This window comes from Rana temporaria, chromosome 3 (assembly GCF_905171775.1).
Source record: "Rana temporaria chromosome 3, aRanTem1.1, whole genome shotgun sequence".
In the NCBI taxonomy this organism is placed as follows: domain Eukaryota; kingdom Metazoa; phylum Chordata; class Amphibia; order Anura; family Ranidae; genus Rana; species Rana temporaria.
The window spans coordinates 491,319,005-491,343,044 of NC_053491.1; the positions used below are offsets into that span (position 1 = coordinate 491,319,005).

The 24,040-nt window shown below is 47.7% G+C and overlaps 1 protein-coding gene across 1 annotated transcript in view; it reads right to left on the bottom strand.

Moving 5' to 3' along the window:
• Positions 1–24,040, bottom strand: part of LOC120933773 — a 59,369-nt gene that overhangs the window by 20,181 nt on the left and 15,148 nt on the right. The window contains exons 4-6 of the mRNA XM_040347168.1: positions 21,828–22,409; positions 20,064–20,678; positions 12,686–13,182 (exon numbers count right to left, since the gene is read on the bottom strand). Of these exons, the coding sequence (XP_040203102.1) occupies positions 12,686–13,182; positions 20,064–20,678; positions 21,828–22,409 (1,694 nt within the window). The remainder of the gene's footprint in view (positions 1–12,685; positions 13,183–20,063; positions 20,679–21,827; positions 22,410–24,040) is intronic.

Sequence of the window (24,040 nt, forward strand, 5' to 3'; positions counted from 1 at the left end):
CACGACAAAGGTTTACAAACCATTAAGAAAATCTTGCACAGCAGACCATTGGACAAAAGGGCCCACAAGTTTATTGTGGAATTACTGGAGTTTTTGTTACAGAACAACAAATTCCAATTTGACGGCAATTACCAACCGAAGGCCCAAGGCACGGCCATGGGCACTAAATGACCTCACCCAGCTCTCAAATGGAACCCAGAGATCTAAGGGTCATAATTCAGTAAGCAGAGATGGGTGGGTGGGGAGCGGGAATCAAGCTCTTCCTTGTGGAACCTCTTTAAATAAAGGAGAAATGGAAAAGCAGAGGAGTGTTTGAATGGCAGAGAAGATGGAATATTACAAGCCAATTATTTCCACTAGCAGTAAGTGTACACAGGTTCTACCACCTACCTTCCTGTGCAAGAGCCACGGGGACCACCAACAGCAACACCAGCACACTCAGTTCCATCACCCTGAGAACATAGACACACAAATGAGAAATTATTAATCTCTGCTCAGCATTTGCTGGTAGAAACAGACAAAATGTTAAAGGCCAGATGTGTCTGGACCCCGTCTTTAATTATTTTCTATAAACTGGTCCATGCAGACAAGGGGCCCAGGTGGTTTGAAAAGCACTGTGTCATTTGTAAATATATTGTGTAATGCAAATTTGATACCTGTAGGCAGAGCTTTTTTCTCAGAAAATAGGTGCAGGAACTCAACCACGACCCTGTTCAGATTTCAAAAACAGTAGAAGGGTCTTAAAGGGGCATTAAATACCAGGGCTGCATTACATAGAGAGTGTAGAGTTCAGAGGGTTACACACAGAGTGCAGAGCTGTGACTTGTACACACAGAAACCAGACTTCTGTGTTTACAAGTGATTGTGGTGAGCAGGCACCAAAGGGTCTGAGCCAGAGATGGTGGAACTCAGTCCCCCCAAGTTCCCCCTGAAAAAAAGCCCTGCCTGTAGATCTTTTCCACCTACAAAGAAGCCCAGATGAAAAGCTCCCAATGTTTACTTTCCTATGTCCTGACCTAGGACAAACCAGACATTGAGCACAGGAATGAACTTGCCTGATATAAAAGCCATCAGGGATGGACTGGCCCTTGGGACTACAGGGAGTTTCCCGGTGGGGTGAGGGCTCAGTGAGCCAGCTTCAGTGACAGCGGGGACTGCCGCCCCCCCTCCGCTCCTCTGTCTCTCCCTCCTCGCAGTGATCACCTGGGGGAACAAAGAAGCAGGGGGAAGACCAGAGGAGCAGGGGGGACGACAGAGCAGAATGGGGGGAGACAGACAGCTGACTCAACAGCTATGGCCTGGGAGTTTCTCACTTCTGCCTAATCTTGTCCCATAAGGGGGCACAGAACTGATTCTTTGCCCCCGGGTGAAATAATGTCTAGCTTCCCCACTGGTACTGCCTATAAGAGTACCAGTACCAGCCTTTCTTCTCTAATAAAGTAGAACGGCTAGTGAAGGGGGAGAGGGGGCTTGGGTGGCTGGCGGGGTGCAAGAATTGTCCGGCCGCCATGGGAGAGACCTGTCAAAGTGGGCCAGTCTGGATGAAGTCCAGGGCCAAATTTCTGTCCCAGTCCAGCCCTGAAAGCCATCCTTGCACAATGCACTCTCTCCTCTCCTATTCCAGCAGTGGCTGACCTCAGTGGTGACCTTCCTTCTAAGGGTGTTGTGTTACTGACTGTCCTGACCTGACTTCTAGCTTTAATGTTGTTGGTCACTGACCAGAATGAAGAATTATTAGGATTGCTGACTTTCCTCATCTTATATCCAACATATTCATCTTAGTTCCCCGGCTTCGTGTGTTACCTGTGATCTCTGTGTCCGGTGTGGTTGGTCTGGTTGAAGTCTTCTCTCCCTTTGTCCAGTCTCAGCCCTCAGAAGATCCTCCTGGTAATGGTGAGATGAGAGGATGGAGGGGGTGTTATAAAGTTCCGTCCTCAGTAATAACTCCTCCGACGACCTCCAGCAGCGAGATCAGCATTTCACAAAAACTGAAGCGCCTCATTGTTCACCACAAAAAGGGAAATTAAAACGTACACAATGTGTACTGTAATCATAGTGACATACAATCTACTTTTATCTCTGGTCCCTCAATTATACGGCTCAGATATCTAATAATTAACACCCCAAAGAACTACGGGCTGACGATGAAGGTCATAAAATATTAAAATAATCCACTTACATATTTACCCTGTGCTTGCCGAATTTACTTTCCTGACAGATCTTTCACAATGTGTCATGTATTTTCTTATACTGTTCCAAACATCTTCACTACATGCCGACCAGCCGGCGCAGTTCTACGGCGGCAGGTCGGCTCTCCTGCGCGAGAGAACGTAGTAAAACGTCGGCTCTCGAAGCGGCCACTAGGGGTGCGCATGCCCGCTCCTGACTCCCGCGTACGTGCACGGAGGTCGCGATCACCGCCGGGCACCCGCAATCGCTCGTTACAGAGCGGGGACCGGGAGCTGTGTGTGTAAACACACAGCTCCCGGTCCTGTCAGGGGAGAAATGCCTGACCGTCTGTTCATACAATGTATGAACAGCGATCAGTCATTTCCCCTATTGAGTCCACCCCCCTACAGTTATAACACACCCAGGGAACATACTTAACCCCTTCCCCGCCCCCGAGTGTTAACCCCTTCCCTGCCAGTGGCATTTTTATAGTAATCAATGCATTTTTATAGCACTGATTGCTATAAAAAGGCCAATGGTCCCAAAAATGTGTCAAAAGTGTCCAAAGTGTCTGCCATAATGTCGCAGTACCGAAAAAAAATCGCTGATCGCCGCCATTACTAGTAAAAAATAAAATATTAAAAATGCCATAAAACTACCCCCTATTTTGTAAACGCTATGGGCCAGATCCTCAAAAGAGATACTCCGACTTAAGTGCTGTTCAGTCTGTGTGTAACTTTGGAAACGATCCTCAAAAGGCTTTTTCCAAAGTTACACAGAAGATCCGGCATGTGTAATTGAATTACACTGCCTAATTTTAGGATGCAGTACCGCATCCGCCGCTGGGGGCATTTCGAGTCGAAATGCCGTTGCTAGTATGCAAATTAGCACTTAAGGCGATCCACAAAGCTTTCTAGCTTCTTTTTTGCGCCGTAAGTGTTATTTTGCAAGTGTAAAATTAGGGCTCGTTTTACAAAGTGTAAAGTTAGTCACACCTTGTAAAGGCCCATTGCAGCGACGGCATTTGGTATGCTTTCCCGAGGGAGAACTCCACGTCAATTTGTAAAAAACAAAACCGGCATGGGTTCCCCCCCAGGAGCATACCAGGCCCTTAGGTCTGGTATGGGTTGTAAGGGGACCCCCCCTACGCCGAAAAATTGACGTAGGGGGTCCCCCTACAATCCATACCAGACCCGTATCCAAAGCACGGTACCCGGCCGGCCAGGAAGGGAGTGGGGACGAGCGAGCGCCCCCCCCCCCTCCTGAGCCGTGCCAGGCCGCGTGCCCTCAACATGGGGGGGTTGGGTGCTCTGGGGCAGGGGGGCGCACTGCGGGCCCCCCCACCCCAGAGCACCCTGTCCCCATGTTGATGAGGACAGGACCTCTTCCCGACAACCCTTGCCATTGGTTGTCGGGGTCTGCGGGCGGAGGCTTATCGGAATCTGGGAGTCCCCTTTAATAAGGGGGCCCCCAGATACCGGCCCCCCACCCTAAGTGAATGGATATGGGGTACATCGTACCCCTATCCATTCACCTGGAGGCAAAAAGTAAAAGTTAATAAACACACAACACAAGGCTTTTTAAAATAGTTTATTATTCTGCTCCGGACGCCCCCCCTGTCTTCGTTATTAGCTCAATTACCAGGGGGGGCTTCTTCTTCCGCTCTCCGGGGGTCTTCTTCCACTCTCCGGGGGTCTTCCGCTCTCCGGGGGGGCTTCTCCGGACTCCGGGGGGGCTTCTCCGGACTCCGGGGGGCTTCTTCCATCTTCTCCCCTCTTCCGCTCTTGACTCGGCGAACCCCGGTTCTTCTGCAGCTCTCCGGTGCCTTCTTCTTCAGCGCTGGCTGCCTGCTATGTTTGTGTGTTAGCTCGATTTCAAACAGGCAGCCGGCGCGGTCTTCTGTGGCGTCATCTTCTCTTCTGGTCTTCTGTTCTTCCGATGTTGCCTCGTCGCCGGTTGTCGCTGTAATGATGGAAGCGCGCCTTGCATCACATTTATATAGGCATCACCGTCCCATCATGCTCCGGTAGGTACCCACGTGGTGGGTGCACGTGGGTAGGCACCCACCACGTGGGTACCTACCGGAGCATGATGGGACGGCGATGCCTATATAAATGGGATGCAAGGCGCGCTTCCATCATTACAGCGACAACAGGCGACGAGGCAACATCGGAAGAACAGAAGACCAGAAGACCCTGACGCCACAGAAGACCGCGCCGGCTGCCTGTTTGAAATCGAGCTAACACACAAACATAGCAGGCAGCCAGCGCTGAAGAAGAAGGCACCGGAGAGCTGAAGAAGAACCGGGGTTCGCCGAGTCAAGAGCGGAAGAGGGGAGAAGATGGAAGAAGCCCCCCGGAGTCCGGAGAAGCCCCCCCGGAGTCCGGAGAAGCCCCCCCGGAGAGCGGAAGACCCCCGGAGAGTGGAAGAAGACCCCCGGAGAGCGGAAGAAGAAGCCCCCCCTGGTAATTGAGCTAATAACGAAGACAGGGGGGGCGTCCGGAGCAGAATAATAAACTATTTTAAAAAGCCTTGTGTTGTGTGTTTATTAACTTTTACTTTTTGCCTCCAGGTGAATGGATAGGGGTACGATGTACCCCATATCCATTCACTTAGGGTGGGGGGCCGGTATCTGGGGGCCCCCTTATTAAAGGGGACTCCCAGATTCCGATAAGCCTCCGCCCGCAGACCCCGACAACCAATGGCAAGGGTTGTCGGGAAGAGGTCCTGTCCTCATCAACATGGGGACAGGGTGCTCTGGGGTGGGGGGGCCCGCAGTGCGCCCCCCTGCCCCAGAGCACCCAACCCCCCCATGTTGAGGGCACGCGGCCTGGCACGGCTCAGGAGGGGGGGGGACGCTCGCTCGTCCCCACTCCCTTCCTGGCCGGCCGGGTACCGTGCTTTGGATACGGGTCTGGTATGGATTGTAGGGGGACCCCCTACGTCAATTTTTCGGCGTGGGGGGGTCTCCTTACAACCCATACCAGACCTAAGGACCTGGTATGCTCCTGGGGGGGGAACCCATGCCGATTTTTTCTTTGAAAATTGGCATGGAGTTCTCCCTCAGGAATGCATGCCGCTGTCATTTTTTTTTTCCCCGACGCAACTTTAAGCCGTCGCGATCCTCAAAACTCGGCGTAACGTAACTTCGCGCATGCGCAGTACGGCCGGCGCGGGAGCGCGCCTCATTTAAATGGGACTCGCCCCATTTGAATAGGAACGCCTTGCGCCGGCGGAATTTTAGTTACACAGCCTGAATTTTCTAGATAAGTGCTTTGTGGATCAGGCACTTAGGTAGAAACTTTAAGCCAGTGTAACTTAAATTGGATTTTTTAAGTTACGTCAGGTTTTTGTGGATCTGGCCCTATAACTTTTGCGCAAACCAATCGATAAACGCTTATTGCGATTTTTTTTACGAAAAATATGTAGAAGAATACGTATCGGCCTAAACTGAGGATTTTTTTTATATATATATATATATATTTTTGGGGGATATTTATTATGGTAAAAAGTAAAAAATATAATTTTTTTTCAAAATTGTCGCTCTATTTTTGTTTATAGCGCAAAAACTAAAAACCGCAGAGGAGATCAAATACCACCAAAAGAAAGCTCTATTTGTGGGAAAAAAAGGACGCCAATTTTGTTTGGGAGCCACGTCGCCCGACCGCGCAATTGTTAGTTAAAGCAACGCAATGCCAAATCGCAAAAAGTGCTCTGGTCTTTGACCAGCAATATGGTCCGGGCTTAAGTGGTTAACTAAATGTTATTCTCCTATTAGTCCTGATTGCAGGGACCGCAGAACTTAACATATTTTAATACACAAACAAATAGAAATTGTACTGACAGATCAATAAATAGCAGCTGGCAAAAACAATCAAAATCTACGTTGCCGCCCTAAAAGCTTGTGAATATCGTGAATCAAACAAGTGAATAATGTGATGAAAAGGATCCAATTGACTGGATGCTCTCAACACCAAAGTGGGCCACCACCACCACTTGAGCTTGTGTATCATTATACCATCGCCTCCAGTTATCCATTTACAGTAGGTGACAGTGATATTGTGTCAATCTCGCTCCTTTTCTTGGGGAGATTGACCACCTACGAGCCCTGTCGCAGGAGCCAGCGCCGAGCCGGCTCGCCGCAACAGGAAAAAGCCGCCTTAGAAGCGATGGGGATCCGACTTGGATTCCCGCCAATTTTAGATGCAGTGTTTGGTATGAATCATGAGGGGGAACTCCACGCCAAATTTTAAATAAAAAAATGGCATGGGTTCCCCTCCAGGAGCATACCAGGCCCTTAGGTCTGGTATGGAATGTAAGGAGAACCCCCCTACGCCGAAAAAACGGCATGGGGGTTCCCCCACAATCCATACCAGACCCGTATCCGAGCACGCCGCCCCCCTGCCCCAGAGCACCCACCCCCCCCCCCATGTTGAGGGCATGTGGCCTGGTACAGCTCAGGAGGGGGGGGGGCTCGCTCGTTCCCACTCCTTTCCTGACCGGCCGGGTGGCGTGCTCGGATACGGGTCTGGTATGGATTGTGGGGGAACCCCCACGCCATTTTTTTGGTGTAGGGGGGTTCTCCTTACAACCCATACCAGACCTATGGGCTTATGGGCCTGACATGCTCCTGGAGGGGAACCCATGCCGTTTTTTTATTTAAAATTTGGCGTGGAGTTCCCCCTCATGATTCATACCAAACACCACGTCTAGAATTGGCGGGAATCCAAGTCGGATCCCCGTCGCTCCTTTCAAAAAGCAACTTTTTTGTCTTGACCAGTGTAGATAAGATGTCCCACCTTGTTTTGTGTCTGCCCGACCATGAGTACTCACCATCCCCCTTGCTATTAACTAAATTAATGAGGTAAAATGCTAGTAATTGAGCTAAAACGAAGATAGCGGCAGCCAGCCCTGAAGAAGAAGGCACCGGAGTGCGAGCGGGAGAAGAACCGGGGAGCGCCGAGATGACAGCAAAGAAGATGGAAGACGACCCCCTGGAGAGCGGAGAAGACCCCCCGGATAGCGGAGAAGACCCCCCGGAGAGTGGAGAAGACCCCCCGGAGAGCGGATAAGACCCCCAGGAGCTGACTAATACATTATTTTAAAACCCTGTGTTGTGTGTTTATTTTATTGACATTTTTCTTCCAGGTGAATGGGTAGGGGTACGATGTACCCCATATTCATTCACCTAGGGTGGGGGGGCCGGTATCTGGGCCCCCCCTTATTAAAGGGGGCTCCCAGATTCCGATAAGCCCCCCGCCCGCAGACCCCGACAACCAACGGCCAGGGTTGTCGGGAAGAGGCCCTGTCCTTATCAACATGGGGACCCCCTGCCCCACAGCACCCAACCCCCCCATGTTGGAGGGGGGGCGCTCGCTCATCCCCACTCCTTTCCTGACCGGCCGGGCAGCGTGCTTGGATACGGGTCTGGTATGGATTGTGGGGGGAGCCCCACACCGTTTTTTCGGCGTAGGGGGTTCTCCTTACAATCCATACCAGACTTAAGGGCCTGGTATGCCCCCTGGGGGGAAAACCCATGCCGGTTTTTTATTTAAAATTTGGCGTGGAGTTCCCCCTTATGATCCATACCAAACACTGCGTCTAGAATTGGCGGGAATCCAAGTCGGATCCCCGTCGCTCCTTCCAAAAAGTAACTTTTTTGTCTTGACCAGTGTGTTGGTGACACATACTGGCGCAGGATTGCGCCCCCCCAAATGTTGTGCCCGGGGCCTAAGCCCCCCTCGAACCCCCCACGCCACGTCACTGCAGAACTGATGCTGCATCCACCTAGATAAGTATGATGGAGGAAAAAAAAAACGTTTACTTCTCTTTTAAATACTCAGACCAGCCCGTTTATCAACAACAACCATGCCACGTGCAAGGTCAATTAAATCCTCTTTGTTCCACATTCTGATGCTGCCATGTGATTGGCTGATTAGCAACTTGTGTTACCAAGCAATTGCAGAGGTGTACCTGATAAAGTGGCCTGTAAGGGTATGTGGGTCTTTAATAAGTCTAGATAGCAGTTTGCCCGGTTTGTTACCAAATCCATGTAGTTGCACTTCTTGTTCTGCCCAAAGGTCAAATTGACGTTTGGCTGCATGCCAGTCTTTCTTGTGCTCCAGAGAGTCAGAGCTGGCCAAGTTGCGTTGTGCTCGGTGTAGCGTTTCACTAGCCTGTTTGTAATGGTGTCGTGAGGCTTTTTTAACCACTTGCCGACCGCCGCACAAACATTTAGGTCAACGGAATGGCATGGATGCGCAAAGGGACGTACCTGTACGACCCTTTAAATTTGCCGCCGTGCGCGCGCCCCTGCCGCGAGCTCCGTGTCCGTGCCCGTGGGACCCACAGACTCGATGTCCGCCAGTGTCCCGCGATCGTGTCAAGGAGCTGCAGAACGGGCAGATGCCTTTGTAAACAAGGCATTTCCCTGTTCTGCCTAGTGACAGGACACTGATCTACTTCTCCCTGTGATCGGGAGCAGTGATCAGTGTAATGTCACTTGTAGCCCAGCCCCAACACAGTAAGGCCCCGTACACACCATCGGATCTATCCGCTGAAAATGTCTCCCAAACAAAGGGCTAGATTCAGGTAGCCGGGCGCATTGTTACGGCGGCGTAGCGTATCGTATTTAAGCTACGCCGCCGTAAATCAGAGAGGCAAGTGCTGTATTCACAAAGCACTTGCCTCCTAAGTTACGGTGGCGTAGCGTAAATGGGGCCGGCGTAAGCGCGCCTAATTCAAATGAGTATGAGGGGGGCGTGTTTTATGTAAATGGATGGTGACCCGACGTGATTGACGTTTTTCACGAACGGCGCATGCGCCGTCCATGTACATATCCCAGTGTGCATTGCTCCAAAGTACGCCGCAAGGACGTATTGGTTTCGACGTGAACGTAAATTACGTCCAGCCCCATTCGCGGACGACTTACGCAAACGACGTAAAAATTTCAAAATTCGACACGGGAACGATGTCCATACTTAACATTGCGTACGCCTCATAGAAGCAGGAGCAACGTTACGCCGGAAAAGCCTTGTAAACGACGTAAAAAAATTCCGCCGGGCTCACGTACGTTTGTGAATCGGCGTATCTAGGTCATTTGCATATTCTACGCCGAAAACGACGGAAGCGCCACCTAGCGGCCAGCGTAAATATGCACCCTAAGATACGACGGTGTAAGAGACTCTTAGGCTATTTTCGGCGTATCTTGCTTTCTGAATACAGAAAGAAGATACGCCAGCGCAGCTTTGATTTTACGCGGCGTATCTATAGATACGCCGGCGTAAATCAATGCTGAATCTAGCCCAAAATTGGCGTCTTTTTTTTCCCACAAATAGAGATTTCTTTTGGTGGTATTTGATCACCTCTGCAGTTTTTTTGCGCTATAAACAAAAATAGAGCGTCAATTTTGATAAAAAAATTCAATAATTTTTACTTTTTGCTGTAATAAATATCCCCCAAAAAATATATAAAAAAACATTTGTTTCCCTCAGTTTAGGCCGATACGTATTCTTCTACCTATTTTTGGTATAAAAAAAAATCGCAATAAGCGTTTATCGATTGGTTTGCACAAAAGAGGCTTGCTTTGGGTACACTCGGTAGGGAGGAGGAGCCAGAACCGCCATTGGAGGACCCAAAAAGAAAAGGATCTGGTCTGTTCTGTGCAAAACCATTGCGGAGCAGGTAAGTATAACATGTTTGCTATTTATTTATTTTTATAAAATCTTAGGGCCAGATTCACAGAAAAAGTACGCCGGAGTATCTGCTGATACTCCGGCGTACTTTCGTATCTTTATTTGTAATTCACAAACAAAGATACAACGGCTTTTGGCTAAGATCCGACAGGCGTACGGCTTCATACGCCTTTGGATCTTAGGATGCAATACTTCGGCGACCGCTGGGTGGAGTTTGCGTAGTTTTCCGCGTTGGGTATGCAAATTAGCTGTTTACGGCGATCCACGAAGGTACGCGCGGCCGTTGCATTCTCTTACGTCGTCGCTAGTCGGTTTTTCCCGTCGCAATCTTCAGCCTGCTATTTCATGGCTTAGATTTAGACCAGCCATGTTAAAGTATGGCCGTCGTTCCCGCGTCGAATTTAAATTTTTTTTTGCGTAAGACGTCCGGGAATACGAAAGGACGTAACGCACATCGCTGTTCAAAAAACACGTCGGGGCGCCGTAATTTCGCGCAAAGCACGGCGGGAAATTTCCTAACGGAGCATGTGCAGAACATTCGGCGCGGGAACGCTCTAAATTTAAATGATACACGCCCCATTTGAATTAGGCGGGCTTGCGCCAGACGGCTTTACGCTACGCCGCCTCAAGTTTACAGGCAAGTGCTTTGTGAATCAAGCACTTACGCCGGAAATTTGCGGTAGCGTTACGCCGCCTAATTATTCGTGAATCTGGCCCAGAAGCTTTACAATCACAAAAATCTTAGGGAAGGACCAAATGAAAAAGTATACAATCAATCTGAGCTGACTACAGCCCAGCCAAGAACAACATTTAGATGGTAACCCCTGTTTAGGACAAGGGGGCTACACTCTTATGGATTTCAATGGAGTTTGAATTCGACATCCACATTTTGGTGAAGTACCCCAAACCGAAACCAGATACGTTTTGGCTCATTACTAATTATAACTGGTGATGATGAATGGGTGGGTGCCAGATATTTACAGTGCGCGATTGTTTTTGGACTTACCAGATAACAGCTGCCACACTTATTGCCCCCCGTGCTAGGCTGGGAGTGCTTGAGGGATCTCCTCTTTGGTTCTGAAGCCTCGTACACACGACCGAGGAACTCGACGGGCGAAACACATAGTTTTCCTCGTCGAGTTCCTTGTTTAGCTGTCGAGGAACTCGACAAGGCAAGCTTCTCCATTCCCGTCGAGGAAATAGAGAACTTGCTCTCTTTTTGGCTCGTCGAGTTTCTCGACAGTTTCCTCGACGAAAATGTACACACGACCGGGCGGCGATTTTTGGGCGGCGTGTTACCTCGTGGCTCCTCCGAATTCTCAAGGGGCGAGTGATGTGTATGTGCATAAACAGAAGTAAAGGAATGTCCAGACAAGTGCTCTTTGCTGTGCTCTTTATTACCCAGCCGGGTAAAAACAATAAACTTGCAGTGAGGAAAGTAAAGTTGAAGAAGAAAGAAGAAAAGCAGATTCAGGCGTAATGATAGGAAATAGTCCTGCTCCCAAACGTAACACTTCTTATCACCACTCCCGCCGGAATGGGTTTAGTGTACCCGAACAGACCTCTCTCACTGACCTGGCAGCCGGAGTGGGTATAGTGTACCCGTACAGTCCTCCCTCACTGACCTGGCAGCCGGAGTATCACTCGGACAAATGTAGGAATAAGTCTCTGCCACAGACCCTCCTTGGTGAACTTGAACTTGGGAGAAAGTCTCTGCCACAGACCCCTCTCAATGAGCCTCAGAAGATACCTCTGCCACAGGTCCCCTCTGGGTTGGATTATTGGAGATATGCCTCCTAACTTGAGTTACGCCTGGATCTCCTTCAACTTGTCGCCCAGGTACCGACTGACAGGTGATCAGTCCTGCAGTGTCCAGCTACCTGTGATCCCCGGTGGTCTCGTCCAAGCCCTATTGGACCGCCAGCCTCTCAATGGCGCTCCTCAGAGCGACTCCCCACCGAACAGCACACAGCTTGGGATCCTCAAAGGTGGGAACCCAGTCGCTCACTGGATTCCCATTGCTGGTTCAGATGCTCTGGGCCAACATGGCCCCGGAACCAGGAACATCTTGTGGCACGCACGCCCCGGCCAGGTAGGCCATAACGCCGGGGCGCCGTGATGTGACCACCCTAAAGGTGGGTGCCACACTCGACGAAGAAGACCCAGAACCAATGGCATCTGTCCCATAAATACCCCTCCCCAGCATGCACAGCGAGGACAAACCCTCGTGATTGGCTGATGAGAAGAGCTCCCAAACCTCGACTTCACTGCTGCCACCTACAGTACCGGGGTTGGAAGAACACCCCAATAGAGCAGAATGGGCTCACAGCACAGCCAAGCTGAGACAGAGACCACAATTTGCTACTAACAATCTGGATCAGAGTTTAACTACACTCTGATCTATACTTAAATTTGACTAGAACCAGTACTATAAAGTACATGGGCGCTACATATTACTACCCATTGTGTTAAGTTTATAAGGTTAAAATAAAAGGAGTTATTATGTTACCATTGAAGAAAAAACATGATTTGGAATCCTTTTTACAATTTCCATGTGTTTTACACTATGAGAACATTGATTCCTTGATTATTTGATCCTCATTGTCATTGTCATTGTCAACCCTCATGATTTATGTGGGTGACAAATAAATCTTTATTATCACTATAATTCATAACCAGCAGTTGGGGTGTCTTAAAAAGCAAAGTGTATATGATGAGCTCATTGGCTTTTACTGAAATTTGGGCTGGACAAGAACTTCCCCTTTGATCTCTAGGTATAGAGATACCCAATTAATTACATTCCCATTGTGTCTGCCAGAGATGTCTTCCTGAGTCAGGACATAATCCCACATGTGGACGTCACTTATTTCACCGACCAATGACTGTTTCTCATCAAACTTTCCACCAAAAGAGTCTTGTTCCTGTCCTAGAACAATGCTGTTCTCAGCTGCGATAGAAGACCCTTTCATGGAGACTTTTCTGGGGTAGAGTTTCCCGTTGACCCAAAGTTGGACCACTCCGGTGTCGGAGTCCCAGGTCACACAGATGTGCCTCCAGTTCAAAAACTCAACGTCTGTCTTAAAATTTGTGACTTCCTGGTTGATATATACAGAACAAGTGTTTGGAGGCTGTAAGTAGATGAGAAAGGCATTGTCCTTCTCAGGAGTAGCGAGAGAGAAGGGAGTATAGGGGCGGGAAAGATCGGTATAAGAACGTAGACAGACGGTGACTTCCTGCAATGGCCTTGTAATTGTAGGTCTTAGAATGACATGATCCGTGTCGGTTTCTTTGGGGAAGACGAAGACTTTACCCTCCAAGTCTAAGGAATAAAACCGACAAAACTCATTACTGATACAGATAAAGCTTTAGATTCTGAACAATAAGGTAATAAATCATTTATAGATGCTAGAAATTAAAAAAATATCTACTGTATTTGTGACGGGAGTCACTTTGGGTGGGGTGCTTGTGGAGCTTACCTTGGAGAACACTGGAAGCTCCTTGTCCAGCTCCCAGCCGGTAGCCAGACGCTATAGCATTGTGTATTAGTCCTGGGGGCAACCAAGTACCGGTAGGCCTACTAGCCTTATGGGAAATGGGGCTGCTGTGAGTGAAGAACACAGAAGCTAGCTATAGTGTCTGACCACCTGTGTTAGAGGTACGCGTGACACATATTCATGATTCTGAATATATCATTAAAAATGATATAAGTACATTTTATTAGTAGGCTCACTTTTGAAGGTTGCCAAATAACATTAACCACTTGCCTACTGGAAGTTGCTTTTTGTAGTGTGGGGCTCTGACAGTGATAATTGGCACCTGACCGCTGCTTCATCCAATGAGGGTCCTAGAATTCACTGTGTACCACGCAGTGCATTGTGGGGGCGCTACTCGCAAATTCGGATGTTCGCTGAATGGGCAAACAGGCAAAGTTCAGGCCGAACTTTTGCTTGGCTCAAACTGTTCCCCCCTTTCTATTTAGTGGACAGATAGAGCTGGGTGTCATCCGCATAGCAATAGGAATGGATGTTAAATTTACAAAATATGAGACCAAGAGGCAGAAGATAGATTATAAACTGAAAGGACCCTAGGTCAGAACCCTGGGGCACACCAGTAGAGAGCAAAGATGGTTGAAATGTGAAAGATTTGATGTCAGGACCTGGGCTTGAACCTGGGACCTCTTCTGTGTCTGGCATTAGCTCCCTGCCTGATCTTTTGGAGAATCCTATAAGATCCATTGGAGAACCCTGCCTCGTGCCTTGATTGCTGTTGAACCTTGAACTCCTTGCTCCTCCCTTAAAATTCCTATATAAGCCTTATCTCAGCACTTCCTCTTTTCCAGGTTATTGTGCGTTCTCAGCCAGTGCCTTGCTCTTGACTTCCCTGCTGCCATCTGTATTTTGCTACCACTCATGGTTGACCCTTTGGCTTGTTAATAGACTACTCTACTGCCTGATCCCAACCTGCAACTACTCGTTACTGATCTTGTTTACTGACCACGCTGCTGTTTAATCCTTATCTGCTAATACGCTACTGGACCCCGGCTTGCTCACACCCTGGTGGGGCAAACCGAGGACCGCGACCTGGTACTAGCATGCAGATAAATCCATCTCCACCATCTGGTGGACACCGGCTAGTACACGGGTCTTCAAACTATGGCCCTCCAGTTGTTCAGGAACTACAATTCCCATCATACCTAGTCATGTCTGTGAATGTCAGAGTTTTACAATGCCTCATGGGATGTATAGTTCTGTAACAGCTGGAGGGCCATAGTTTGAGGATCCCTGGGCTAGACTCTGGACCTCAGGTGAGCCTGTGTTATCTGCCAGAGTGACTTCCTGTATACCTATTCTGCTGGTTGGTGGTAGTCAGTGGCGGCTGGTGCTCAACATTTTTGGGGGGGCGCAAACAAACAAAAAATTGCAGCCTCACTGTGCCCATCACATGCATCCACTGTGCCATCAAACGCAGCCACTGTGCCATGCCACCAAATGCAGCCACTGTGCCATCAATTGTCACCACTGTGCCATGCCATCAAACACAGCAACTGTGCCATCAATTGTCACCACTGTGCCATGCCATCAAACACAGCCACTGTGCCATCAATTGTCACCACTGTGCCATGCCATCAAACACAGCCACTGTGCCATCAATTGTCACCACTGTACCATGCCATCAAACACAGCAACTGTGCCATCAATTGTCACCACTGTGCCATGCCATCAAACGCAGCCACTGTGCCATCAATTGTCACCACTGTGCCATGCCATCAAACGCAGCCACTGTGCCATCAATTGTCACCACTGTGCCATGTCATCAAACACAGCAACTGTGCCATCAATTGTCACCACTGTGCCATGCCATCAAACACAGCAACTGTGCCATCAATTGTCATCACTGTGCCATGCCATCAAACAGCAACTGTGCCATCAATTGTCACCACTGTGCCATGCCATCAAACGCAGCCACTGTGCCATCAATTGTCACCACTGTGCCATGCCATCAAACACAGCAACTGTGCCATCAATTGTCACCACTGTGCCATGCCATCAAACACAGCAACTGTGCCATCAATTGTCACCACTGTGCCATGCCATCAAACAGCAACTGTGCCATCAATTGTCACCACTGTGCCATGCCATCAAACGCAGCCACTGTGCCATCAATTTTCGCCACTGTGCCATGCCATCAAACGCAGCCACTGTGCCATCAATTGTCACCACTGTGCCATGCCATCAAACACAGCAACTGTGCCATCAATTGTCACCACTGTGCCATGCCATCAAACACAGCAACTGTGCCATCAATTGTCACCACTGTGCCATGCCATCAAACGCAGCCACTGTGCCATCAATTGTCACCACTGTGCCATGCCATCAAACTCAACCATTGTGCCATCAATTGTCACCACTGTGCCATGCCATCAAACGCAGCCACAGTGCCATCAATTGTCACCACTGTGCCATGCAACACAGCAACTGTGCCATCAATTGTCACCACTGTGCCATGCCATCAAACGCAGCCACTGTGCCATCAATTGTCACCACTGTGCCATACCATCAAACGCAGTCACTGTGCCATCAATTGTCACCACTGTGCCATGCCATCAAACACAGCCACTGTGCCTCTCAACTGTTGCCACTGTGCCAATTGTCACCACTGTGCCCTTTAATTGTCACCACTGTGCCCCATGATGCCACTGTGCCCATTGTTACCACTGTGCCCCATGATGCCACTGTGCCCATTGTCACCACTGTGCCCCATGATGCCACTGTGCCCATTGTCACTCACCACTGTGCCCCATGATGCCACTGTGCCAATTGTCACCTCTGTGCCCTTTGTCACCACTGTGCCCCATGATGCCACTGTTCCAATTGTCACCTCTGTGCCCTTTGTCACCACTGTGCCCCATGATGTCACTGTGCCCCTTTCCCTGTAAAAAGCACTTACCTGAGGATTCCATGTTCTCCCTCGATGTCTTCTGCCGCTGTGGTGAAGCTTCAGCCAATCAGGTTCCTGATAACCAGAATCCGGGAACCTGATTGGCCGAAACGGCCGTTTGTCTTATACAATGAGCGCAGATTGCCTGCGCTCAGAGTATAGACAGCTGAGAGCCGGAGAAAAGCCTATCAGAGCCGCTGGCTTTGATAGGCAGTTCCCCTCAGCCAACCAGCTGCCGCTATTCGGGTAACCGGCGTCCCGCATCCGGTTATCTGAATAGACCAGGCAGCTGGCAACCAACAATAACATACATTTGTGCATTTATGCACGAATGTGTGTTATTTGCGAGAGGGGGTGGCGCTGTAGCGCCCTCTATAGACGGCCGCCAGAACTGCGGCTAAAATGTCAAAATGACATTTTAGCCGAATAAAAGTTCTTAAAGGGCCCGTTTTTTTTTTGTTTTTTTTGTGACTGTGGGAGGGGGGGCGGCGCCCGTGCGTCCCTATGGACGGGCCCACACTGGTGGTAGTCCTGCAACTGCTATAGGAACTAGTCTTCAAGCCTGACGCCTGATCATGATATTTGAGTTGGATGAATTGATTTGGAGGATCTTATTAATAAGGTGTATATACAGTTGCAATGCAAAGTATGTGAACTCTTTTGGAATGATGAATAAAGAAATAACTGGGGACGAGTTGATTGGACTTTTCAGGCACTAGTAACTGGTCAAAGTATAGTCATACAAAGAGTAAGTTCTCTAAAAAATATTACAAATTTATTAAGACATAGAAGGTATAGTACACGTTAAAAGCATTATCTGCCAAACACAGCAAGACCATCTAGCAAACCAACTGAACAGTGCAAAGCCTCCAAACTATTGACAGGAAATTGTAAATGGTCAAAAGTAACAAACAAAATTTTGAAAATGGAGTGAAGCACTTTCACATAAAGAGCACCCCATGTGTAGTTTCTTAGTCCTGCGTAGTAGTGGAGGTACAGACAGAAGATTGTCTGAGATGTTGAAGTTTGCAGAGTTTGGTTGACTCGACCGGTTTCACGCTTGTTACAGCGCTTCCTCACGGAGTCTCAGTGTGGTTAGAGATAGAATTGGAGGCAGATTACTGATCCAATCATGGATAGCAAAAAATAGGAAAGGTAGAATCCTAATATAGGATTAATTGACTAAGTCCTGGCTGCTGGACGTAGAACAATGTACAATAAGCCCTGAAATAGGGCGAGCAATCTTAGTGGAGAACATTGGTGTTAAGCTGAAGAAAGACACCCTCGATCCACAAGTCTCCCGGGAGACTTGTGGATCGAGGGTGTCTCTCTCTATCACTACCTTAGGACTATCTGGTGCTTATCAGCCTATCAGCCAATGCAGGCTATTATTTAGGCATATCGCCAGTCTTCCTCTATATATATACTCTAAACCAGGAATGCCATCCTTTGGTGTCTTTCTTCAGCTTAACACCAATGTTCTCCACTAAGATTGCTCGCCCTATTTCAGGGCTTATTGTACATTGTTCTACGTCCAGCAGCCAGGACTTAGTCAATTAATCCTATATTAGGATTCTACCTTTCCTATTTTTTGCTATCCATGATTGGATCAGTAATCTGCCTCCAATTCTATCTCTAACCACACTGAGACTCCGTGAGGAAGCGCTGTAACAAGCGTGAAACCGGTCGAGTCAACCAAACTCTGCAAACTTCAACATCTCAGACAATCTTCTGTCTGTACCTCCACTACTACGCAGGACTAAGAAACTACACATGGGGTGCTCTTTATGTGAAAGTGCTTCACTCCATTTTCAAAATTTTGTTTGTTACTTTTGACCATTTACAATTTCCTGTCAATAGTTTGGAGGCTTTGCACTGTTCAGTTGGTTTGCTAGATGGTCTTGCTGTGTTTGGCAGATAATGCTTTTAACGTATACTATACCTTCTATGTCTTAATAAATTTGTAATATTTTTTAGAGAACTTACTCTTTGTATGACTATACTTTGACCAGTTACTAGTGCCTGAAAAGTCCAATCAACTCGCCCCCAGTTATTTCTTTATTCATACTTACAGGACGTGGCACATCTTTTTCATTTACTAAATATCCACATGTACACTGCATGTGAGGATATTTGCATTTTCCTCTTCTTTCATTATTTTGGAATGATATGGATTTCTGCACAAATTGGTCATACAATGTGATCTGATCTTCATCTAAGTCACAACAATAGGCAACCACAGTCTGCCTAAACTAATAACACACAAAAAATTTAATGTTACCATGTTTTTATTGAACACACCATGTAAACATTCACAGTGCAAGTGGAAAAAGTATATGAACCCCTAGACTAATGACATCTCCAAGAGCTAATTGGACTCCTGTTGGCTGACACCTCACTCCAATCAATGAGATGAGATTGGTGGTGTTGGTTACAGCTGCTCTGCCCTATAAAAACACACACCAGTTCTGGGTTTGCTTTTCACAAGAAGCATTGCCTGAGGTGAATGATGCCTCGCACAAAAGAGCTCTCAGAAGACCTACCATTAAGAATTTTTGACTTGCATAAAGCTGGAAAGGGTTATAAAAGTATCTCCAAAAGCCTTGCTGTTCATCAGTCCATGGTAAGACAAATTGTCTATAATTGGAGAAAGTTCAGCACTGCTGCTACTCTCCCTAGGAGTGACCCTCCTGTAAAGATGACTGCAAAAGCACAGCGCAAACTGCTCAATGAGGTGAAGAAGAATCCTAGAGTGTCAGCTAAAGACTTACAAAAGTCTCTGGCATATGCTAACATCCCTGTTAGCGAATCTACGATACATAAAACACTAAACAAGAATGGATTTCATGGGAGGATACCACAGAGGAAGCCACTGCTGTCCAAAAAAAATACATTGCTGCACGTTTACAGTTTGCACAAGAGCACCTGGATTTGGTGCCACAGCAGTACTGGCAAAATATTCTGTGGACAGATGAAACCAAAGAGTTGTTTGGAAGAAACACACAACACTATGTGTGGAGAAAAAGAGGCACAGCACACCAACATCAAAACCTCATCCCTACTGTGAAGTATGGTGGTGGGAGCATCATGGTTTGGGGCTGCTTTGCTGCATCAGGACCTAGACGGATTGCTATCATCGAAGGAAAAATGAATTCCCAAGTTTATCAAGACATTTTGCAGGAGTACTTAAGGCCATCTGTCCACCAGCTGAAGCTCAACAGAAGATGGGTGTTGCAACAGGACAACGACCTAAAGCATAGAAGTAAATCAACAACAGAATGGCTTAAACAGAAGAAAATACGCCTTCTGGAGTGGCCCAGTCAGAGTCCTGAGCTCAACCCCATTGAGATGCTGTGGCATGACCTTAAGAAAGCGATTCACGCCAGACATCCCAAGAATATTGCTGAACTGAAACAGTTCTGTAAAGAGGAATGGTGAAGAAATACTCCTGACCGTTGTGCCCGTCTGATCTGCAACTACAGGAAACGTTTGGATGAAGTTATTGCTGCCAAAGGAGGTTCAACCAGTTATTAAATCCAAGGGTTCACATACTTTTTCCACCTGCACTGTGAATGTTTACATGGTGTGTTCAATAAAAACATGGTAACATTTAATTATTTGTGTGTTATTAGTGTAAGCCGACTGTGATTGTCTATTGTTGTGACTTAGATGAAGATCAGATCACATTTTATGAGAAATCCATATCATTCCAAAAGGGTTCACATACTTTTTATTGCAACTGTAGTAGGATGACAGACTTACGATGAGGTTTGGGCGTGACGAGAACTTCCCCTTTAATTTCAAAACGTAAAGACTTCCAATTAATGACGTTTCCATGGAGATCACCAGAGAGGACCTTTTGGATGTCTTCTGCGGTCAGGACATAGTCCCACATGTGGACGTCACTTATTTCACCGACCAATGACTGAAAAGCATCAAACCCTCCACCAAAAGAATCCTGGTCCTGTCCCAGAACAATACTGCTTTCAGCATCGATATGATAAGCATAGTTGTTGTTTTGTCTTATTGAACCCCTTTCGGAGGAGATCTTTCCATTGAGCCAAAGATAGGCCCCTTCGTAGCTGGAGTCCCAGGTCACACAGATGTGCCTCCAGTAAAATGACTTCCATTTTGGTGAAAAAGCAGCCCCTACGCTGTTTATGAACACCTTATAGGTGTATGGTGGCTCGAAGTAGATAAAAAAGGCATCGGCGTATCTTGGAGTAGCAATAGAGAACAAAGTATAGGGACGGGAAAGCTCACTGTAGGAACGTAGACAGACGGTGGCTTTCCTCAATGGTCTTGTGATTGTAGGTCTTAGAATGACATGATCTGTGTCGGTTGCTTTGGGGAAGACGAAGACTTTACCCTCCAAGTCTAGGGAAGAAAACAGACAACAATCATAATTTGAGGGGGGAGGTTTAAGGAAAAAAACTTTTAGGAGGGAAGTTTAAAGGAAAAAAACTTACATTTTAAATGCCCATCAGTTCAACCTTATCAGTGTCCATCTGCAGACTAGCCCATCCATCTGCCGCCTTGCCATCCATCTGCAGCCTTGGCGCCTTGCTATCCATCTGCCGGCTTGCCCCCATCCAGTGTCACTTGGAGCCTTGAGGGAACGAGTGCCGCCGAGATACACAGAGCCGGATGTCCGGTATACTCGGCTCCTCTCGGCTCAACTCGCAGTCCCGCCCCTTAGCCCAGCTCCTATTATGGACATAACGTCGGTCCAATGGCGGGAGGCGTGACTGCGAGCGGAGCCGAGTACACAGTAAACTGGGCTCTATTTCGGCGGCGCTCTCTCCCTCCGAGGCAGCCGTTCAGCGTATAACACGCACCCACAATTTCCCCCTGATTTTAAGGGTCAAAAAGTGCATGTTATATGCCGATAAATACGGTAGTTGTTTTCAATGTAATTATATACTGACAGTTGGAGAATCTTATTCATTAACCACTTCCCGCCCGGTCAATATATAATTGACGTCCGGGAAGTGGTTGTGAAATCCTAACTGGACGTCTATTGACGTCCTGCAGGATTACATGCTGGCGCGTGCCCGTGGGGGCGCGCAGCGCAGCGATCGGTGATGTGGGGTGTCAGTCTGATCGGTGCCCATAAGTGCCACCTCATTGGTGTCCATCAGTGCCGCCCATCGGTGCCTATAAGTGCCACCTCATTGGTGTCCATCAGTGCCACCTCATCGGTGCCCATAATTGAAGAAGAAAACTTACTTATTTACAAAAAAATTTACAGAGAAAAATAAAAACTAAATGTTTTCAAAAAAAATTTAGTTGTTGCGCAAAAATAAAAATCGCAGAGGTGATGAAATACCACCAAAAGAAAGCTCTATTTGTGGGATCAAAATTATAAAAATTTAATTTGGGTACAGTGTAGCACGACCGCGCAATTGTCATTCAAATTGCGACAGTGCTGAAAGCTGAAAATTGGCTTGGGCAGGAAGGTGCGTAAGTGCCCCCCGGTATGGAAGTGGTTTTCAAAATCTGTATAAAGACGGATGACAGACTTACTCTGGTGTTTAGACTGGACAAGAACGTCCCCTTTGATTTCATAGTGTAGAGATAGCCAGTTAATGACATTTCCATGGAGGTCACCAGAGAGAACCTTCTTGATGTCTTCTGGAGTCAGGACATAATCCCACATGTGGACATCACTTATTTCACCAACCAATGACTGAGAAGCATTGAAAGAGTTTTGTTTCTGCCCCAGAACAATGCTGGCTTCAGCTGCGATAGAAGACCCTTTCATGGAGACTCCTTCCGGGTAGAGTTTCCCATTGACCCAAAGTTGGACCACTCCGGTGTCGGAGTCCCAGGTCACACAGGTGTGTCTCAAAGACTCAGAGTCTGTCTGAAAATGAGTGACTTCCTGGTTGATATATACAGAACAAGTGTGTGGAGGTTGTATGCTGACTACAAAGGCCTTTTCTGCCCCGGGAGTAGCGATAGAGAAGGGAGTATAGGGGTGGGAAAGATCCGAATAAGAACGTAGACAGACGCTGGCTTTCTGCAATGGCTCTGTAATTGTAGACTTCAGAAGGACATGAGATGGTTTGGTTTCACGGGGGAAGACGAAGATTTTGCCCTCCATGTCTAGGGAAGAAGACAGACAAAGATCTGCTACAGATTAAACTATAGACAATAAAATCAGAACTTAAAATAAAAACACAATTTGATCCACTCCTGTGTCTCAGGAAGATCAGTCGATTCAGTCGATTCCATTAAATTTTGTTTCTAAGGGCCAGATTCAGAGAGAGAGTACGCCGGCGTATCTACTGATACGCCGGCGTACTTTCAAATTTCCCGCGTCGTATCTTTAGTTTGAATCCTCAAACCAAGATACAACGGCATCTGGGTAAGATCCGACAGGCGTACGGCTTCGTATGCCTTCGGATCTTAGATGCAATACTTCGGCGCCCGCTGGGTGGAGTTTGCGTCGTTTTCCGCGTCGGGTATGCAAATTAGCGATTTCCGTCAATCCACGAACGTACGCACGACCGTTGCATTTTCTTACGTCGTCTGTAGTCGGCTTTTTCCAGCGTATAGTTAAAGCTGGTATTTTGCGGCGTATACATAGACTTGCCATGTTAAGTATGGCCGTCTTTCCCGCGTCGAAATTTAAATTTTTTTTTTATTTTTGCGTAAGTCGTCCGTGAATCGGGATGGACGTAACTCACGTCTAAGTTAAAAAAATGACGTCCTAGCGATGTCATTTAGCACAATGCACGGCAGGAAATTTAGGAACGACGCATGCGCATTTCATTCGGCGTGGGGACACGCTTCATTTAAATGAAACCCTCCCCCAACCCGCCCAATTTGAAATCCGCCGCCAGAAATACACTACACCGCCATAACTTATGGCGCAAACTCGCTGAGGATACGAAAATGCGCCAGGTAAGGTACGGCGGCGTAGTGTATCTCTGATACGCTGCGCCAATGTATTTCTTTCTGGATCTACCCCTAAATATTTAGATCCAGAAACGAATGTGCATTGGCAGCTTACATTTTCCATCTTCCCAGATGAAGGATGTGACTTCTATCCAAACATTCTGCTCACAACTTAAAGCGGTAGTAAACCTGCTGACTTTTTCTTTTTCTTTACACCTGTAAGGAAAAAGGCATAATGAGCTAGTATGCACTGCATACTAGCTCATTATGAAATAATTACCTTAGAACGAGGCGCCTGTGTCCCTCCTGGTCCACGCCGAGGCAGCTAACATTTCGCCTCGGCGTGTCTTCCGGGTATCGCGGCTCCAGCGCTGTGAGTAGCTGGAGCCGCAATGTCGTCACTCCCGCGAATGCGCGCAGGAGACTTCTTTCTGGTGGTGACGTACAACACATACGACGAGCCGGGAAAAATGAAGTTCAATTGGCAGTGCGGCTCTTCTGCTTGATTCTGAGCATGTGTGAACTTTTCTTGTCGGAAAAATTGAGAACCAGCTCTCAAATTTTTGCTGCCGGAAATTAAGACAAAAAAAGTCTGATGGAGCCTACACATGGTCAGAATTTCCGACCAAAAGCTGTTCTAGTTGGAAATTCCGACCGTGTGTATGCGGCATTATAATTGCCATTGTCATTGTTGATGTGATGACAAATGAATCACAATTTTCAGAGTTATTCTGTACTGAACATTGGAGGATGTTAATAATTAAAGTGTATTAGGTAGATTCAGTAAGAGTTAGGCCGACTTATCAGTAGATGAGCCGACCTAACTCAGAATCTAC